General features: G+C 41.8%; 1 protein-coding gene across 9 annotated transcripts in view; it reads right to left on the reverse strand.

Annotated features, from left to right (window-relative positions):
* ANKRD29 (ankyrin repeat domain 29) overlaps positions 1 to 17,520 on the reverse strand; it is a 54,354-nt gene that overhangs the window by 26,561 nt on the left and 10,273 nt on the right. For 7 of the 9 annotated variants that reach the window (XM_045041814.1, XM_045041817.1, XM_045041818.1 and 4 more), the window contains 3 exons: positions 15,544 to 15,807; positions 7,244 to 7,342; positions 2,522 to 2,620 (listed from right to left, as the gene is read on the reverse strand). In XM_045041814.1, coding sequence (XP_044897749.1) covers positions 2,522 to 2,620; positions 7,244 to 7,324 — 180 coding nt within the window. In that variant the 5' untranslated portion in view covers positions 7,325 to 7,342; positions 15,544 to 15,807. The remainder of the gene's footprint in view (positions 1 to 2,521; positions 2,621 to 7,243; positions 7,343 to 15,543; positions 15,808 to 17,520) is intronic. The other 2 variants (XM_023241815.2, XM_023241816.2) reach the window with 1 other exon arrangement.

Below are 17,520 nucleotides of genomic sequence, written 5' to 3' on the forward strand. Positions count from 1 at the left end.
ACAAGGTCAGCATCCATTAAGAGTGGATAACTATAGCATATCCCACGTGCTTCTCACCATCCTACTTAGCATTTCTTTTGAACATGTGCCAGCTTGTCTAGATCTCTTTTAAAATGTCGGCCCTAGAATGAATCAGAGCACCAAAAAGTAGATGCGGTCTGATGTGGAATGGGACATTCCTTTGTTCCATCCTCTCCACTTTTATCTCTACAGCCCAAATTAGAATTAGCTTTTATGTCAGCCGCATCGCGCTACTGACTCATTGAGTTTGTGGTCAACTGAAACCTTTAATGGTTTTCCTCAGGTGCTACAGCTAAGGAATTATCTTCTCCTATCTCCACTTGATGCGCTGTGTGCTCACTTCGGCAGCACATATACAATTGGTGAGCTCTTTGTTTGGCTCTGTGAATTAGTAGGTGGACCTCTGAGCTAACTATAAACAATGCAAGAACATGTCACCTGGTTCTGAAATACAAATCATAACTAAAGATAGTGTGGTTTCTAAATTTGGGCATAGAGTGTTTATCCAAAATGCCTGCCCTCACACTTCCACCCTCACAGAGTCTGATTCGGTAGGTCTGGGTGAGGCCCAGAAATAGGCTTTCTGACCAGTCACATGAGGGCACTGTGATGTGCAAGTGGCAGGTGGGCCTCAGATAGAGAAACACTGTTGTAGGAGCTCCATTGTTCACAGGCTGTGGGGGGTGGGGCAGGGCCCTCGAGCTGTGATTTGAAGGGTGGAGAATGGAGGTAGGAGCCTGGAGGGTTGAGGCTGGTGGTGGGGGTGGCTGTGGGTGGAGCGGGTGGGCAACAAGAACTTGCTTACTAGCAGCAATGAGCACCAACATTTCCAACTTTTGTTCTGTTAATTTTCTCTTTAGGGTGATTATTATAGAAGAGCTGGTACCTTTTATCTTTAAAGACACATTTTGGGGGATACGGATTCAATAATGATGAGAACAACTGTGGAAGCAAAGGCAGTTCTGATGACAGGATCATATGAAAACTCAAAGCCTCTGGACATTCTCTTCTTCCCATGGAAATTCTCGGATACCTACAGCTGACCTAATGGAAACATTTGGAATTGTGCTCTGGGCCCCATGTTCTGTGGATTTCTGGGACAGCACAAACTGGCTCACAGACAAAGGCTTCAAGCCAGCATTAACTTGTTAACCAAGAAAACTGAAGCAGCCATATGGCTGTGCATGATCGTTCTGACTTCAAAGTTCAAAGAGTTGAGACTTCCATTTGTAGGACTTCACTTTCTATTCTTAGTTGTCTGACTTTTATAATGAGAAATAAAAAGATAATTAATATAAAAATATATGCAACACATACATTTTGGGTTATTGTATATTATATTCAGCATGTTTGGAGGCATGTGCACAGTGCAATAGCAGGTTTCAGAATAGACTGAGCCTATTTGAAATTCATATCCAACAGAAATTCACAGCATCTTAGCAGAAAAAGAAGAACTCACTGGAAACTCCCCTGATACCAAAATATCACCTACAATGGATTAAGTAACCCTAAAAGATCCCAAGTAAGGCAAATTTCCAGGAATTTTTTGGTTATGATTAGGCTGGAAATAAGTTGACAGTTACAAAAATGTTAAAGCCGTTCAATTCTCCTACTATACACCATTATCTTGTAAAATCATATTGTGAACACGAAATTGATCTTTCAGCAACCTTGGTTTTCTCATTCATGTGTCAAACGTGAGGAATCAATGACTTCTTTAAAGGAAGAACCACATTTCCTTGCCTGACTGTATCAACTGTAATCATGTATTATATATTTCACTGAGGACATCTCAGAAAGTAAACTGCTGTCAATTCACCCTTCTTAGAAATTTCTCAGATTCACTAACATTGGCTTAATACTTCAACAGCTCCTATCATAGCACTGGGATTAACCTTGAAGTGAAGAAAAGCACATGAAAACAGGGAAAGTTATGAAGCCCTTGCTGTTATCCACTCTACTAACAAAATTTAGTGTCCCAAAGTAGAAAGCTACCAGTGCAAGACAGAATGTAAATAATTCCCCATAAAATTCTCTAGTTGTGAGCCCAGAGTGAAAATGTCATGTTTTATATTGAATCCCTAGGACTACCTTTGAACCATGACAAGTAACTGTGAAACCCAACCTTCTTGGGCTTGAAAATCTTGTAAAAAGGGAAGCACAAATTCATACTATGGATGAAGAGAAACAAATATTCATGACTACTGAAATTCTTCAACAGGGTATGAAATCAAGAAAGTTCTGGGGTGCCTGGGTGGCACAGTCGGTTAAGCGTCCGACTTCAGCCAGGTCATGATCTCGCGGTCCGTGAGTTCGAGCCCCGCGTCAGGCTCTGGGCTGATGGCTCAGAGCCGGGAGCCTGTTTCCAATTCTGTGTCTCCCTCTCTCTCTGCCCCTCCCCCGTTCATGCTCTGTCTCTCTCTGTCCCAAAAATAAATAAACGTTGAAAAAAAAATAAAAAAATAAAAAAATAAAAAAGAAATCAAGCAAGTTCTCTTACTTTGGTCCTACATTCAGTAGATGCTCCAAATTCAAAGAGAAATCTCACGACATCATTATGTCCTTGCTGGGCAGCAAAGAACAGGGCAGTTGTACCTGACTGGGAGAGAGCAAGAGGCTGGTTTTAAGATATTTAGTTACATCACACGTGACTTACACATTTGCAAACAAGACAACACTATACCCTTGTATATAAGCCTTCTAGCCTAGGAGGTGGCTACATTTGGACTGATTATATTCCTTGTTCAGAGAAGTGAGAACATGAAAGGAGAATGTATTGTTGGTGCAATGGGATGAATGGTGGACCCAAAAGATATGTCCCTATCCTAATTTCTGGAACTTGTGACTATTACCTTATGTGGCATGAGATGTGATTAACTTAAGGATTTTTGAGAGGAGGCACTTATCCTGGCTTAGCCTGGTGGGCCCTAAATCCAGTCACAACTGTCTTAAAACAGTGAGGCAAAGATACATCTGCCACAGAGGAGAGGAAGAGGCAATATGGCCCCAGAGGCAGAGATGTGGCCCTAAGTCAAGGAATGCCTGCTGCTACAAGAGGCTGGAAGAGGTAAAGAATGGGTTCTCCCTGGGGCCTCCAGAGGGGGTGTGGTTCTGCAGACACACCTTGAATTTTCTGTCCTCCAGAATCCTAAAAGTAGAAATTCTGTTATTTTAAGCCACCTAATTGGTGGTAATTTGTTACAGCAGCCTCAAGGAACTAACATGCTTAGTAACATGGGCATTCATTCACACAGGGAGGAATTCTGGAAGAGTTCCGGCTACAAAGTAAAGCACCCCAGACTAGAAAGCTACCAGTGCAGGAAAGAATCTAATTAATTCACTCAAATGGGCTCAAAATAATCCTTAAAATAGGACATAGGAGCAAGAAACAGCCTGATTCCAAATCTTCAACCGATCAGTGATACCCTGAGACACACATTTTAGCATCCTCTCCTCCCATCCATTTTTACAAGCCTACTCAAGACTGGTAGCCAAATCATTGTGTAACATGAGCAAATTCATCATACCACTCTGTGGCGAATACATAGTTTTCATATAAAGACACTCTTCACCCCAGTGCTTGGAGCATGGATGAAGCGAATACTACACTCTCCCAGGCACAGTGAAGAGAAAGTCCTCCCTCCATGACTTACCTGGAAGTGTTAAAGTGGTAGGTTCTTACCCAAGTGGGAGAAGCCAGAAGAACTGTGGCCTAAGGACCACTGATCACTCTGAAGCTTGTTTCTTAAGTGTGTGTGTATGCGTGTATGTTTGTATGCATGTGTGCGTGTGCGCGTGTGTGACAGGGATCAATGAGCCCAGCCACTGTGGCAGAACACAAGTGAGTAACTTCACAGTCATGACCATCTACCTTGGGGCTATGCACCCAACCAGACACTGCCCCAGGGAGGCACAGGTAATGTGATCTTTCCCAGAGCCTTTCAGCCTGCAAGGCACGAGTGATTTTCTCCTTGGTTCCCATAGAAACAAGTGGAAGCATCCTCTCATTGCTTTCCTACAGTGGACAACACTGGATTCCAGAAACCTTACGATATAATCGGGTCTGGATGAAGAAACTTGGCTAGAAAAGGAAAACTCTCATCTTCTCAATAGATACTAAATTTTAGAAACTACCAGGGAGGGACACCTTGGTGGCTCAGTTCGTTGAGTGTCTGACTCTTGATTTCAGCTCAGGTCATGATCCCAAGGTTGTGGGTTTGAGCTCAGCTGCTGAGTGTGGAGCCTGTTTGGGATTCTCTTTCTCCCTCTGCCCCTCTCCCCTGAGCATTCTCTCTCTCCCTCTCTCTCTCTTTCTCTAAGAAAGAAAGAAAGAAAGAAAGAAAGAAAGAAAGAAAGAAAGAAAGAAAGAGAGAAAGAAAGAAAAAACTACCAGGGATAATTTCTAGAAATTGTTTCTTCACTTTCTTCACTAAGAAAAAAGCTTTGTTTTTCACTGTTTTTTTTAAATATATATTAATTAAAAAATCCTATTTCAGCACTTAGAATCAATTTTGGAACGTACAGTTACTGTCAATCATTGTGCACATGAATGGAGCATCTGTAGAGAATAGAAGCCAGACTTCATGACAACTATATGTGCAACTCTTATGCCTGAGAGCTTTAGCCAATATTGCTGGTTCTCTAGAGCAATGGTCTCTCAGGATCATTAGCTTCTGGTTCTTGCAAGCTCTGTGCGTCTAGATAAACTTAGAAAACAATGGCAGGTACCTTTTTAGGAAACAAATATTTTGATATGGATTAAATGGAAAAGATGAATTAAGAATGAACCAAGGTTGGGGTGCCTAAGTGGCTCAGTCAGTTAAGTGTCCAACTTCGGCTCAGGTCATAATCTCACAGTTCATGAGTTCAAGCCCCCACGTCGGGCTCTGTGCTAACAGCTCAGAGCCTGGAGCCTGTTTCAGATTTTGTGTCTCCCTCTCTCTCTGCCCCTTCCCTGCTCATGCTCTCTCTCTCTCTCTTTCAAGAATAAATAAGCATTAAACAAAAAAAATGTAAAGAATGAATCAAGGTAGAAGCCTGTTACATGAGTGAGTTCCATAGCACTCTCAGCTTGCAAAAGAGATGAGGTGATGTTGGGACCTCTCTTTAGCAGTTCTACCAACAGAGACTAGCATGGCTGCAGGAAATTCAAGGGACCACTGGGAACTCATATAGCATAATCATTTGAGCTACAAGGTTACCTCTAAATTGGACACACTTTGGTAAGTCCTTGAGGGCCATTTTGTTCAATGCACAATAGTTTTCATTCCCAAGAATATTAGTTGAGCAACTGGAACCAAACAAATTGATATAAAACCATAAAAACCATACATTGGCTGGAAATCAAACAAATGTTTCTCTTCTCTCAGCTTTTCACAATTGTTCTGAAGATATTTTTGTACATGTTGAACTTGCCCTTCAGGATAGAGTTTTTTGAGTAAGCAGATCTGAATCATATTGTTTTTATTAGAGAAGATCTGTCTTTTCTTTAAAGTTATAATAAACCAAGACTGCAAAGCATAAAGGAAAAACAAAAGATTATGGTAATTTCAAACTATAATTCTAAATGGGCCCAAACATTTTCTTCCCAGAAGGAAATTAGCTGCTGACATGAAAAGTGGCCTAAAACAATGCTCCAGTGTTGTGGAAATTGCTCAGAAGAATCTGTCTGTGAGAAGATTGATTGGACTTGATATAGTTTCCCTGACTGGCTCCTCTTGAGGAGCTTGCTGGTCCAGGGCTATGGAGAACCAGACTCCAGATTTTACCCATCAAGTGCCCATCTTCCATGGTCCACAGCCAAGGTGACACCCAAAGGGGAGAGGGGATGGACTTTAGACGACCCATGTACTATCCAGCCCTCACACCTGGGGTGTCTTCATTTGTTCCACTCAGGTGTAGCAGTCCAGCCTAGAAGATGGGGCATACTGACTGATGAAAGTTTGGTTGATGAATCATCCTTTCTGAAACAACTGTAGGGCAGGCCCTCGAATAAGACTAGGTCAAGGAAAATCAAATGCTCCAGTTTGGTTTGGAGCTTGCTTCAGGAAGCCATCTTGTGTCTGACTCAGTGTGGATTGAGAGGTCAGATTCGCTTCAGGGATGACCCGTGGCTGTGTCTCCATAAAGGTTAATTTACAAGGCCCTAGATTAAATCTGCTCGGAAATAAATGGATCCCCCTAAGACCTGAATCCCAAAGTGGTTAAAATGCCCAGCCTCCTACTGCTCTTCTGCACTGGAACAAGAATGGATCCTCTAGCTAGACTGAACTCCCAAGATGGCCTTTGAATGAAGTGTGGGAACAGGCTCGCATTTTAGTCCAATGTTCACCACACGGCTTTTTTGGGGGACAGCTTATTTAAAATGTGACTAGTCAGAGAAGCCCTTTGAAATAATGGTTGGTTGAGGCAGTCTAGCAAGTGAGCCTCATTAAGAACAGGTTGGTGGGGCACTTGGAGGGGCTCAGTGGATCGAGTGAGTTTGAGCCCCAAATTGGGCTTGCTGCCGTCAGTGCAGAGCCCGCTTTGGATCTTCTGTTCCCACCCTCTCTCTGTACCTTCCCTGCATGCATTTTCTCTAAGATAAATAAACATTAAAAAAAAAAAAAAAAGAACAGGCTGGTGACCAATCCTTTGAAAAATGCAATGATCTCTATGAAAATCCTATAACTGGGGCACCTGGGTGGCTGAGTTGGTTAAGTGTCTGACTCTTGGTTTCAGCTCAGGTCAGGATATCATGGTTCGTGAGTTCGAGCCTGGGATTCTGTCTGTCTGTCTCTCTCTCTCTCTTTCTGCCCCTACCGTTTGCACATGCAAGCATGTATGCGTGCGTGCTCTCTCTCTCAAAATAAAGAAATAAATTTTTTTTTAAAAAGAAAATCCTGTAACTTGTAAAGCACTTCATCCCAAGGGAAGAAGGAAGAACTGATTTAAGCTTGGGAGGAAATGTCTGAGTGTTTAAGGAATGTGGTTAGAGGTCTTGTTACCTCAGACTACAATACATGCTTGAGAACACTCATTCAACTGAAGTACAACCAATGGTCTATTCCTGGGCCTTAATTTAGGCACAATAAAGCCTGCAATCTGGGGTTTGATGTCATGTTGGAAAAACGCAATGATTATTCTTATCTTCCTTGCCAATTCACTACTATGAAAATTTTGAGTCATTCTTATTCAATTGTCACATGAGTCATCTCTTATTCAAGTGTAAAACCTGACCTACCTCTCTCTGGAGATTGATGTCTGCTCCTTGCAGAACCAGTTCCCTCACACAGTCTATGTGGCCTGCATAGGAGGCCACCATGAGGAGCGTGGTGCCATGCTAGACAGAGGACAGACAGATGAACGGTTAGGCCATCATATGTCACACAGGGTCCGGGAGAAGAGGCTGCAGAGAAGGCAGCTCCACTCGGGACGTGTCCAAGTGCAAAATTTCGCAGTAATAAAAGCATCTCATGCAGACTAGACGGGAAAAAGCAAAGCGACACATTGCTGAGGGTGGAATTTTCGATTTAAAAATTCACTTAATTCCATTACCTTCAGAAGTGCAGTCCAACTGAACCATAATTACTGCATTTTAAGGCAGTAGGGATGTAATGGTCTCATTTTATAATTTCTATTAAATGATTCCTGAGCCAAAAGACTATTAATGTAAAAGATGGGTTAAGTGGTACCACTTGGTTTTCTGAGTTTAGATGTCTTTATCTCAAAACTGATTCAGGCAAAGATAAAAGGCACCTCAGGGAAATGGGAGACCACAGCCATCAGTCAGGAGCCCTGGGGTTCAAGTCTGCCTCTGTCCTCAACCAACAGTGTAACCTGGGGGTAAGTTGCTTATAATTCTTGGGGCTTGTAGTTTAATTTACAGTCGTTTTGGAGGGTTTGGAATGGTGATCTTAACCACCACCTCTGCATCTGCAGCAACCTGCCTTTTGGGGGTGGACAAGAGAGAGACAGATGGTTCTGCACAGAAGGAAGGCTTGCTAGGTATAGGTGATAAGTGACTCTTACAAGCCTCATTTTCATTTCATCAGTAGGATTTTGTAGGAAGGCAGTAGAATTGAATGGTCACTGACACTATGACCTTGGGCTACTTATGGAACCTTTCCAAGGCTCATCCTCCTCATCTGTAAAATAGGGAATAATAAAAGCCTCTTCTGGGTGACATTAAATGGGTAAATGAGATAATGCAGGCAACGTGCTCAGCACTGTAATGTTAGATATGACTTCAGTAACTGTTAGATATTGAAATTTTATCATACTTCAGTAAATGTTAGGTTATCATCTGACTTTTGTTGATTTCTGTGAATGACAATACTAATTTTGGGAAAGTCTTATTTGCTAGGGATGACAAGTACAGGTAGATTTAAAAAAAAAAAGCTAATGGCCTCATGGAAGTACTCTATATTTTTTCTACCTTCATGTGGCTGTATTTAGTATTTGATGTTAGACATTCATGTGGGCTGTACCATCCATTATTAAGTTGAACACCTTTCTCTGTATTTTCCAGGACGAGAGTGGTATGTGGAAGTGGGTATTACTAACTTCCTCCTGAATGTGAACAATTTTTATTTAGGTCGCAGATAGAAGAATCCTTGATTTAAAACCAATCTGGGGGTGCCTGGGTGGTTCATTGGATGAGTGTCTGACTCTTGATTTAAGCTCAGGTCATGATCCCAGGGTTGTGGGATTGAGCCTCTCATCAGGCTCCACGCTGAGCACAGAGCCTGCTTAAGATTCTCTCTCTCTCTCTCTCTCTCTCTCTCTCTCTCTCTCTCTCTCTCTCTCTCCTTCTGCTCTTCTCCCCCACTTGCACACTCTCTCTCTCAAATTAAAACAAAACAAAACAAAAACAATGTGGTGGATTGCTGGGAAGATAGTGAAGTAGGAGGACCCTATGGCCACCTTGTCCCATAGATACAATGGGAGTATCAATAGATACACAATGGGAGTTACAATAGATAACACATCAGTGTTAAATAACTCAGAAAATAATCCAAAGATTGGAAGAACTAACTCCATAACTAAAGGTAGAGAAGAGCCCATATTGAAGAGGGTAGGAAGGGTGGAGATGTAGTGGGGAGCTAAATGGACCACTGCTGTATGCAGGAAGTGGGGGGTTGGGGTAGGGAGGGAGCTGTGGAGAAGGGAGAGAAACAGACTATTCCACCGGGGGAACCTGCATGTGGAAGATGAGTCCTCATAATATTTGGCTTTGAAAACTAGGGGGACTGAATTTTAGGACTTAAATCTTGGAATTTTAAAAATCAGTGGCTCAGCTCTGGGAGAGGCTGGAGGGTGAGAGGAAACTGAAATCCTCACCCTTTAAGAGACAGCACCACAAACAGCCCATGGAGATAGAGCACAGAAGTAGCAGTTTGAAACATGACTCGGGTATATGGGAGGGAGATTTGTTTACTAGTCTCAGAGGTATGCTGGAGGAGCAGGGATCATTGGGGGAGACTTCTCCAGGAACAAAGGAGCTGGAAGGAACCATTTCTTTCCCCTTCCTTCCAGCAAAAACACAACCACTTGCAGGAACCAGTGCAGCACCCACATTCACTACCTAACTTGCTAACATCACAGCCCCTCCTCCCCACCCCACCCCCCAACCTAGATCTACCCACTCTAATATGCTCTTGGCCAGAGTCTATTCAAACCAGGGCCACAAGCCTGGTAGTGTGCAAGCAGCCCCAACAAGAGCCAGCACCATTCCAAAGTGACTCCTGACCTGTGGAGAGGGAAGGATAACTGCACACAGCAGTCATACTACAACCCCAGCAGTGGACTGGGGGCAGACAGCTGGCCTGATTGCAGGCCCCGCCTACCAACAAAAGATTCTCTGGACAACATGGGAAAGGACACTGCAGTTTGGTGCTGCTGCATCTCTGGCAAACACCTAGTATGACTAAACTCAAGCCCATGATGGCCCCAGACTGGCCCACTAACACTATAGGGACCAAACACTGCCTAAAACAGGCAAAGAGAACCACTGCAGATATATGAACTGTGGAAAAAGTGGCTCAACCACAACAGCTGGGCACAAAACACATATAGGAGACACCTCTGAAGCACCAGGTTCTAGTGAACAGGGGACATTGCACTGCAGGGCACTACAGGACCTCTTCTTCTTTTCATAAGGCCACTACTTTCAAGAGCAGGAGATGTAGCTAACTTTCCTAACATAGAGAAACATACACAGAGAGTTAGACAAAATAAATGAGACAGAGGAATATGTCCCAAATGAAAGAACAGGACAAAATCACAGTAAGAGAGCGAAGCAAAATGGAGATAAATAATATGTGTGATAGGGGTGCCTGGGTGACTCAGTCAGTTAAGTGTCCAACTTCGGCTCAGGTCATGATCTTGTGGTTTGTGAGTTCGAGCGCCATGTCAGGATCTGTGCTAACAGCTGAGAACCTGGATCCTGCTTTGGATTCTGTGTCTCCTTCTCTCCGTACCCCTCCTTCCCCCTCTCTCAAAGATAAATAAACATAAAAAAATTTTTTAAAAATAATATGTTTGACAGAGTATTTAAAGTAACGGTCATAAACATACTCACTGGAATTGAGAAAAGAGAGGAGGACATCAGTGAGACCCTTGACAAAAAGATAACAAAGAATCATTCAGGGATGAAGAATACAGTAAGTGAATTTAAAAATACATTAGATTGAATAAAGAGCAGACTAAAAGAAGCAGAAGAATGAATCAGTGACCTGGAGGACAGATTAATGGAAAGGAATCAGGCTGAGCAAGTGAGAGAAAAAAATATGCAAAATGAGAATAGATGTAGGGAACTCAGAAACTCCATCAAGTATAACATTTGCATTATAGGGATTCCAGAAGGAGAAGACAGAGAAAATTTATTCAAAGAAATAAAAGCTGATGACTTCCCAAATCTGGGGAAGGAAACAGAAATCCAGATCCAGGAGGCACAGAGATCCCTCAACAAAATCAACCCAAGGAGGTCCACACCAAGACACATAGTAATTAAAATGGCAAAAAGTAGTGATAAAGAGATAATTTTAAAAGCCACAAGAGGAAAGAAGAAAGTTAAGTACAAGAGAAGTTCCGTAAGGCTATCAGCAGATTTTTCATCAGAAATTTTGCAGGCCAGAAGGGAGTGTCAGGATATATTCAAAGCGCCGAAAGGGAAAAATCTGAAGTCAAGAATACTCTACCCAGCAAGGCTACCATTCAGAATAGAAGGAGAGATAGAGTTTTCCAGACAAACAAAAGTGAAAGGAATTCATGACCACTAAACCAGTCTTACTAAACCAAAATTCATGACCACTAAACCTAAATGTTAAAGGGGACTCTTTGAGTGGAAAGGAAAGACCATAACTAAGAGTAAGAAAAGTAGGAAGCACAAAAGCAGCAAAAATAAGTATACCTGTAAAAACTAGTCAAGAGACTCACAAAATAAAAGGATGTAAAGTATGACATCATATACCTAAAATGTGGTGGGGGGGGGGAGAGGAGCAAAGAATGACCATTAAGTGACCATCAACATAGACCACTATATCCAGAAGATGTTATATGCAAACCTAATGGTAACCACAAATCAAAACCCATCTATTAAAGTCTATTTTGTCAGACAGAAATATTGCTGCCCTGGCTTTCTTTCATATCCATTTGCATTATAAATGTGTCTCCATCACTTCACTTTCAATTGGCAGATGTCTTTTGGTCTGAAATGAGTCTCTTACAGGCAGCATATAGATGGATCTTGCAACAGATATGCCAAAAACAAAGAGAAAGGAATCCAAGAATATCACTTAAAAAAGCCAACTCACCATGAGAGAAGAGGGCAAGGGAAGAATGGAACTATAAAAACAACCATAAAACAAGAAACAAAATGGCAACAAATACATACCTATCAATAATTACTTTGGATGTAAATGGACTAAATGCTCCAATTAAAAGACATCGGGTGATGGAATGCATAAAAAAAATAAGATCTATCTATATGTTGCCTATAAGAGACTCATTTCAGACCAAAAAACACCTGCAGATTGAAAGTGAAGGGATGGAGACACATTTATAATGCAAACAGATATGAAAGAAAGCCAGGGTAGCAATACTTATATCTGACAAAATAGACTTTAAAACAAACTGTAACAAGGGATGAAGAAGGACAGTATATAATCATTAAGGAGACAATCCAACAAGAAGATAGAACAATCGTAAATATTTATACACTGAACATGAGAACACCCAAATACATAAAACAGTTAATAACAAACATAAAGGAACTAATTGATAATAATACAATAAGTGTAAGGGGCTTTAACACTCCCCTGAAATCAATGGGCAGATTATCTGAACAGAAAATCAACAAGGAAACAGTAGCTTTGAATACACATTGGACCAGCTAGGTTTTTTGGGTTTTTTTGTTTTTTTTTTGTTTGTTTGTTTGTTTGGTTGGTTGGTTTGGTTTGGTTTTAGTTTGGTTTTTTTGGACCAACTAGGTTTAACAGATATATTTTGAACATTCCATCCTAAAACAGCAGAATACACATTCTTTTCAAGTGCACATGGAATTCTCCAGAAAAGATCATATATTACACTATGAAACAAGTATCAACAAATTCAAAAAGATTGAAGCCATACTATGCATCTTTTCTGACTACAGTGCTATGAAACTAGACATCAACCATAAGAAAAAAAATTGGAAAGAGCACAAATACATGGAAGTTAATAACATGCTATTAAATAATGAATGGATCGATGAAGAAATCAAAGAAATACAAAAAATACACGGAGACAACTGAAAATGAAAACACAAAGGTCCAAAATCTTTGGGATGCAGCCAAAGTAGTTCCAAGAGGGAAGTTTACGGCAGTACAGGCCTACCTTAAGAAGCAAGAAAAATCTCAAATAAGCAACCTAACATTACACTTAAAGGAACTGAAAAAAGAACAAACAAAACCCAAAACCAGAAGGAAGGAAATAATAAAGATTAGAGAAGAAATAAATGATACAGAAACTAAAAAACAAAACAAAACAAAACAAAACAAAAAAACCCACAATAGAACAAATCAATGAAGCCAGTAGCTGGTTCTTTGAAAAGATCAACAAAATTGATAAACTTTTAGCAACAGTAATCAAAAAGAAAAGAGAAAGAATTCAAATAAACAAAATCAGAAATGAAAGGAGAGAAATAATAACCAACACCACTGAAATACAAAGGATTATATGAGAATATGTAAAAAATTATATGCCAAAAAAGTGGACAACCTAGAAGAACTGGAAAAACTCCTAGAAACATATAACTTACCAAAACTGAATCAGGAAGAAATAGCAAATTTGAACAGACCAATTACTGGCAATATAATTAAATCGGTAATCAAAAAACTCCCAACAAACAAAAGTCTGGGACCAGATGGCTTCACAGGTGAATTCTACTAAACATTTCAGGAAGAGTTGATATCTATTATTCTAAAATTATTCCAAAAATATAAGAGGAAGGAAAACCTTCAAATTCATTCTATGAAGTAGTATCCCTTGATTAAGCTACATAAAAGTCTTTCCTTTATAGTAAAAACTTGCTAGTTTGACAGATGACTAATTCTCTAAAGATTAAGGTTACTTTATTTCATTGGCTGATGTTAAAATGTATCTTTTAAAACTAGCTGATTTTGAATAGAGGGAGGACATGGGGGGATATAAACGTGGTGAAGACTCCAACAAACAGGACATTGAAACACCTTCATTCATACATCTAAAAAGGCTGGAGGAAGCTGCCACTGCACATCTTTGTGGTAGATGTGCATCAGAAAGATGAAGGAAGCAAAAAATGTAAACATCATGTGAGGACAGCATTACTCGAGAAATGAAGGTGAATGTAATTCAAAGCTTTGCCATGTGGTGGGTGGCCTAGCGATAATGTATTCATTCTTTACATGTTGTCTGTTGGAAGTTTGAACATGGTCGTGAACTTGAGGTTGGGAGCGGTTCCCAGGAGAGCCCCAGGGCCTCCTCTTGCATTCCATCAGCTCTCCTAGGAGTCCCAGGTGAACCAGAGGCTGGGCAGGACTAGAGTAGAGGTCATTCAGCACCACAGGCATCTTGGGACCCAGACTCCACATTCAGGTGGTACCTGAAGGAGGTAGAAACTCCCCATGAAATGTGAAGGGAAACCAACACCTACACTGTTCCCACACCTCTCCCTGTCTCTATCACCGCCAATCTTAGAGACTCTTTCAAAATCAATGTCTGAAATTACCATCATTTAGGCTCTCTCCTTTGGGTTAAGGAATCTTTTCTCCAGAAAGCTGTTAACAAAATGAGTTTTTATGCTAAACGAGGAGGAGTAAACATTGGTAGCTGGCCTAGTAGCAAAATCTCTGTTTGAAAAGCTACTCGTCACCCAGCAGATAGAGACAGGCTGAGTGTGGGGTACTGTCTGGGGGGGCAGGGTGTGCATGGTGCTATGAGGAGGCTCCTAGGACACTGGATATAAGGAAAAAGTCATAGGAGTGGCTGAAAACAGGTGACTTCAAGACAAAGAGGAAAAGCAGTCATCAACATGGTCAGTGGGTGCCTTCAGGCCCGGGTACAGGGACACTCCAAGAACAATGTTGCACTAGGAGCTAGCAGCAGTGGGGCTCCCCTGCCAGCCCGGGCCTGAAGGCACAGGGCTGGGGTGGGGAGGGTGGAAACTCCTAGGACACAGAACGAGAGCACTGCTGCCAGACAGAACAGGGGACACTGGGTTCCCCAGCGTCCCTGTCCTCCCACTCTCTGATTCCTACCAGCACTCCCATTGGCCAAACCCAAACGGAGGCCAGAGGGAAGCAAGTCCACTAGGCCATACATTTCAGTCTCTGGGACACAGCAAGCTGGAGAAGGGTCTGAGTGGATCTGGCGGTGCCAACCCGAGATAACTGCACACCAATGCCCCCAGTGTGCAGAGTGCAACAAGCTTTGCTATCTCACTCAGGCTGGTGGCTGATCTTACTTAGCAAATTTGTGCAGTAAAAGCTGGAAATGGCACATCCAGCTTTTGGGAAAACAATAGGGCTCATTTGAAAACATTTTTATTCCTAACATTAAAATATTTCTGCTGCTTCTCTCTTTCTCTCTCATTTGAGGTCTTCCTGCTCCCCAGAGATGCAGAGTCCTGCTGAATACAGAGAAATCACTGCCTCTGTCTGGAGAGGGAGGGCTCCCTAAGTGATGCCTGCCGGTGGCAGTAGTATCGATTTTTAGACCCCCTCTTTGCCAGTGAGTGTACTGATGTTTGCAAAGATAACGAAAGGTAAGAAGCTGGGCGGAGGTTTCCATCTTCAGTTCTCTTACCCTTGTAGAAAAGCCCACCTTCCACATCCATGGCAGCCCTCTTCTGCTCTGAATTATCTCCACTTTCCATGAAAGGAGTTGGTTTGAATTCTCAGACTGAAAACCCTTTCCTTCTTGGAATTTGCCAATTCTGATTCCCAGTGAGGTGCCACTTCCCCTATTGTGGCCGCCTCTGGTTTTGTGCACATAATGGTTTGCCCAGGATGTTTTTACACTCACCAGGGTACCTTGGACTTTTACAAGGGATAAAGCAGGCAAACATGAAAAAGTAGATAAGCATCGCAAAGGGAAATGTATTCATGAGCTGCTCTCGTGCCAGCAGGGGAAACGGCGTGTCCTTGGCATGCATATACCAAATGAATCCATCCGTACACTGTCCCTGCAGTCCACATCCACCCGACCGCTGTTCAACAACAGCCTGAGCAGAGCCAGGTTTCCTCTCCTTGCTGCCCAGAATGCGGCGTTGGCAAGTGGAGTTTCCTTCTGCAGAAGCAAAATGAAACAGGATCTTAGGATCAACATCAGTTAATACGACTGCTTCTACGCAAATATATACCGTTCAAAAGGCAGAATTTCCAGACGTGTTGTAGTATCTGAAAGACCACTCCTCCAGCAATAGATGCCAGTAATATACTTGGCTATGGAACACATTCTGTTTCATACCAGATATCGGAGCCACAGTGCTCTTATGAAGAGCAATGTTGTTGATAATACAGCACTATTAATACTCCCACCAATGTCCTCACTTTCCTGCCTCTGTGTCTTTGTTCACAGTTTCCTTTTTTGCGTGAAATGAGTTCTCCCCCATCCTTCAAGGCCAAAGCCCTGCTTAAATCCGATTTCCTCCTTGAAACATTCCCAAACCCCCGTTCACCTCTAAGCAGAGAGAAATCTCTCTCAAACCTGACCTCCCCAACCCACATCTTTTCTGTGCTCTCAACTTTCTGCCTGATTCCAACTGTCTGGGCAAATGTTTCACCTTCCCTCCACCTAATTTTCTTTGCTTCAGCTAGAACTTGCCAGGGGATTCACTTAAGAATAAAGAACTCTGGGCAGGAAATGCTGTTACGTGTCCTCGTATGGGTCCTTCTTTCCACTGCTGTGTGATTTTAAAGTTGCAAAGATAATATTGGAACCAGCCTATGGAAGGAATAGAGCTGGCAAACAGTTCTTGAAAAATCAGCCTGGCAGAGTTGACTGCAGTCCAATTGCCTTTTCTAGAACACATCAATTTGGATCTGTAGTGAACAGTCCATGGCAGGGGAGGGTAGGGCTGGAGGAGAGGCTCTGGAACCAGACAGCACTGGGTTTCAATCCCAGCCTTGGGCAAATGACTTGGCCTTGGTGAGTCTTACACTACCTGACTTGAAAATTATGGTAAGGATTAAATAATATAGGTTAACTGGTTATTCACCAGTGCCCAACACATCATAAATGCTTACAGATGCTAGCTTCTTTCTTTCTGCCCACTTTTCTTTACAAAGTTAGGATAGGCAAAATTTTTTTAATATAATTTATTGTCAAATTGGTTTCCCAGTGCTCTTCCCAACAAGTGCCCTCCTCAATGCCCTAGATAGGCAAAATTAAATTCAGACTATCGATACTAATAAAGAATTTTGTGGTCTCAGGAAATTTTCTAGCATCAACATTATTTAACAAGAGCACTTTTTGGGTGGGCTTAAAACACCTATCTGACCCCAAAGGGCTTTTATGCAAGGTATCTTTTAAAAAACTTTTTAATTTATTTTTTAAATTTACATCCAAGTTAGTTAGCATATAGTGCAACAATGATTTCAGGAGTAGATTTCTTAATGTCCCTTACCCATTTAGCCCATCCCCCCCTCCCACAACCCCTCCAGTAACCCTCTGTTTGTTCTCCATATTTAAGAGTCTGTTTTGTCTCCCTCCCTGGTTTTTAGTATTTTTGCTTCCCTTCCCTTATGTTCACCTGTTTTGTATCTTAAAGTCCTCATATGAGTGAAGTCATATGATTTTTGTCTTTCTCTGACTAATTTCACTTAGCATAATACCCTCCAATTCCATCCACATAATTGCAAATGGCAAGATTTCATTCTTTTTGATTGCCAAGTAATAGTCCATTGTATATATATATCACTTCTTCTTTATCCATTAATCCATCGATGGACATTTGGGCTTTTTCCATACTTTGGCTATTGTCAATAGTGCTGCTATAAA

Source organism: Felis catus, chromosome D3 (genome assembly GCF_018350175.1).
Source record: "Felis catus isolate Fca126 chromosome D3, F.catus_Fca126_mat1.0, whole genome shotgun sequence".
Lineage (NCBI taxonomy): Eukaryota > Metazoa > Chordata > Mammalia > Carnivora > Felidae > Felis > Felis catus.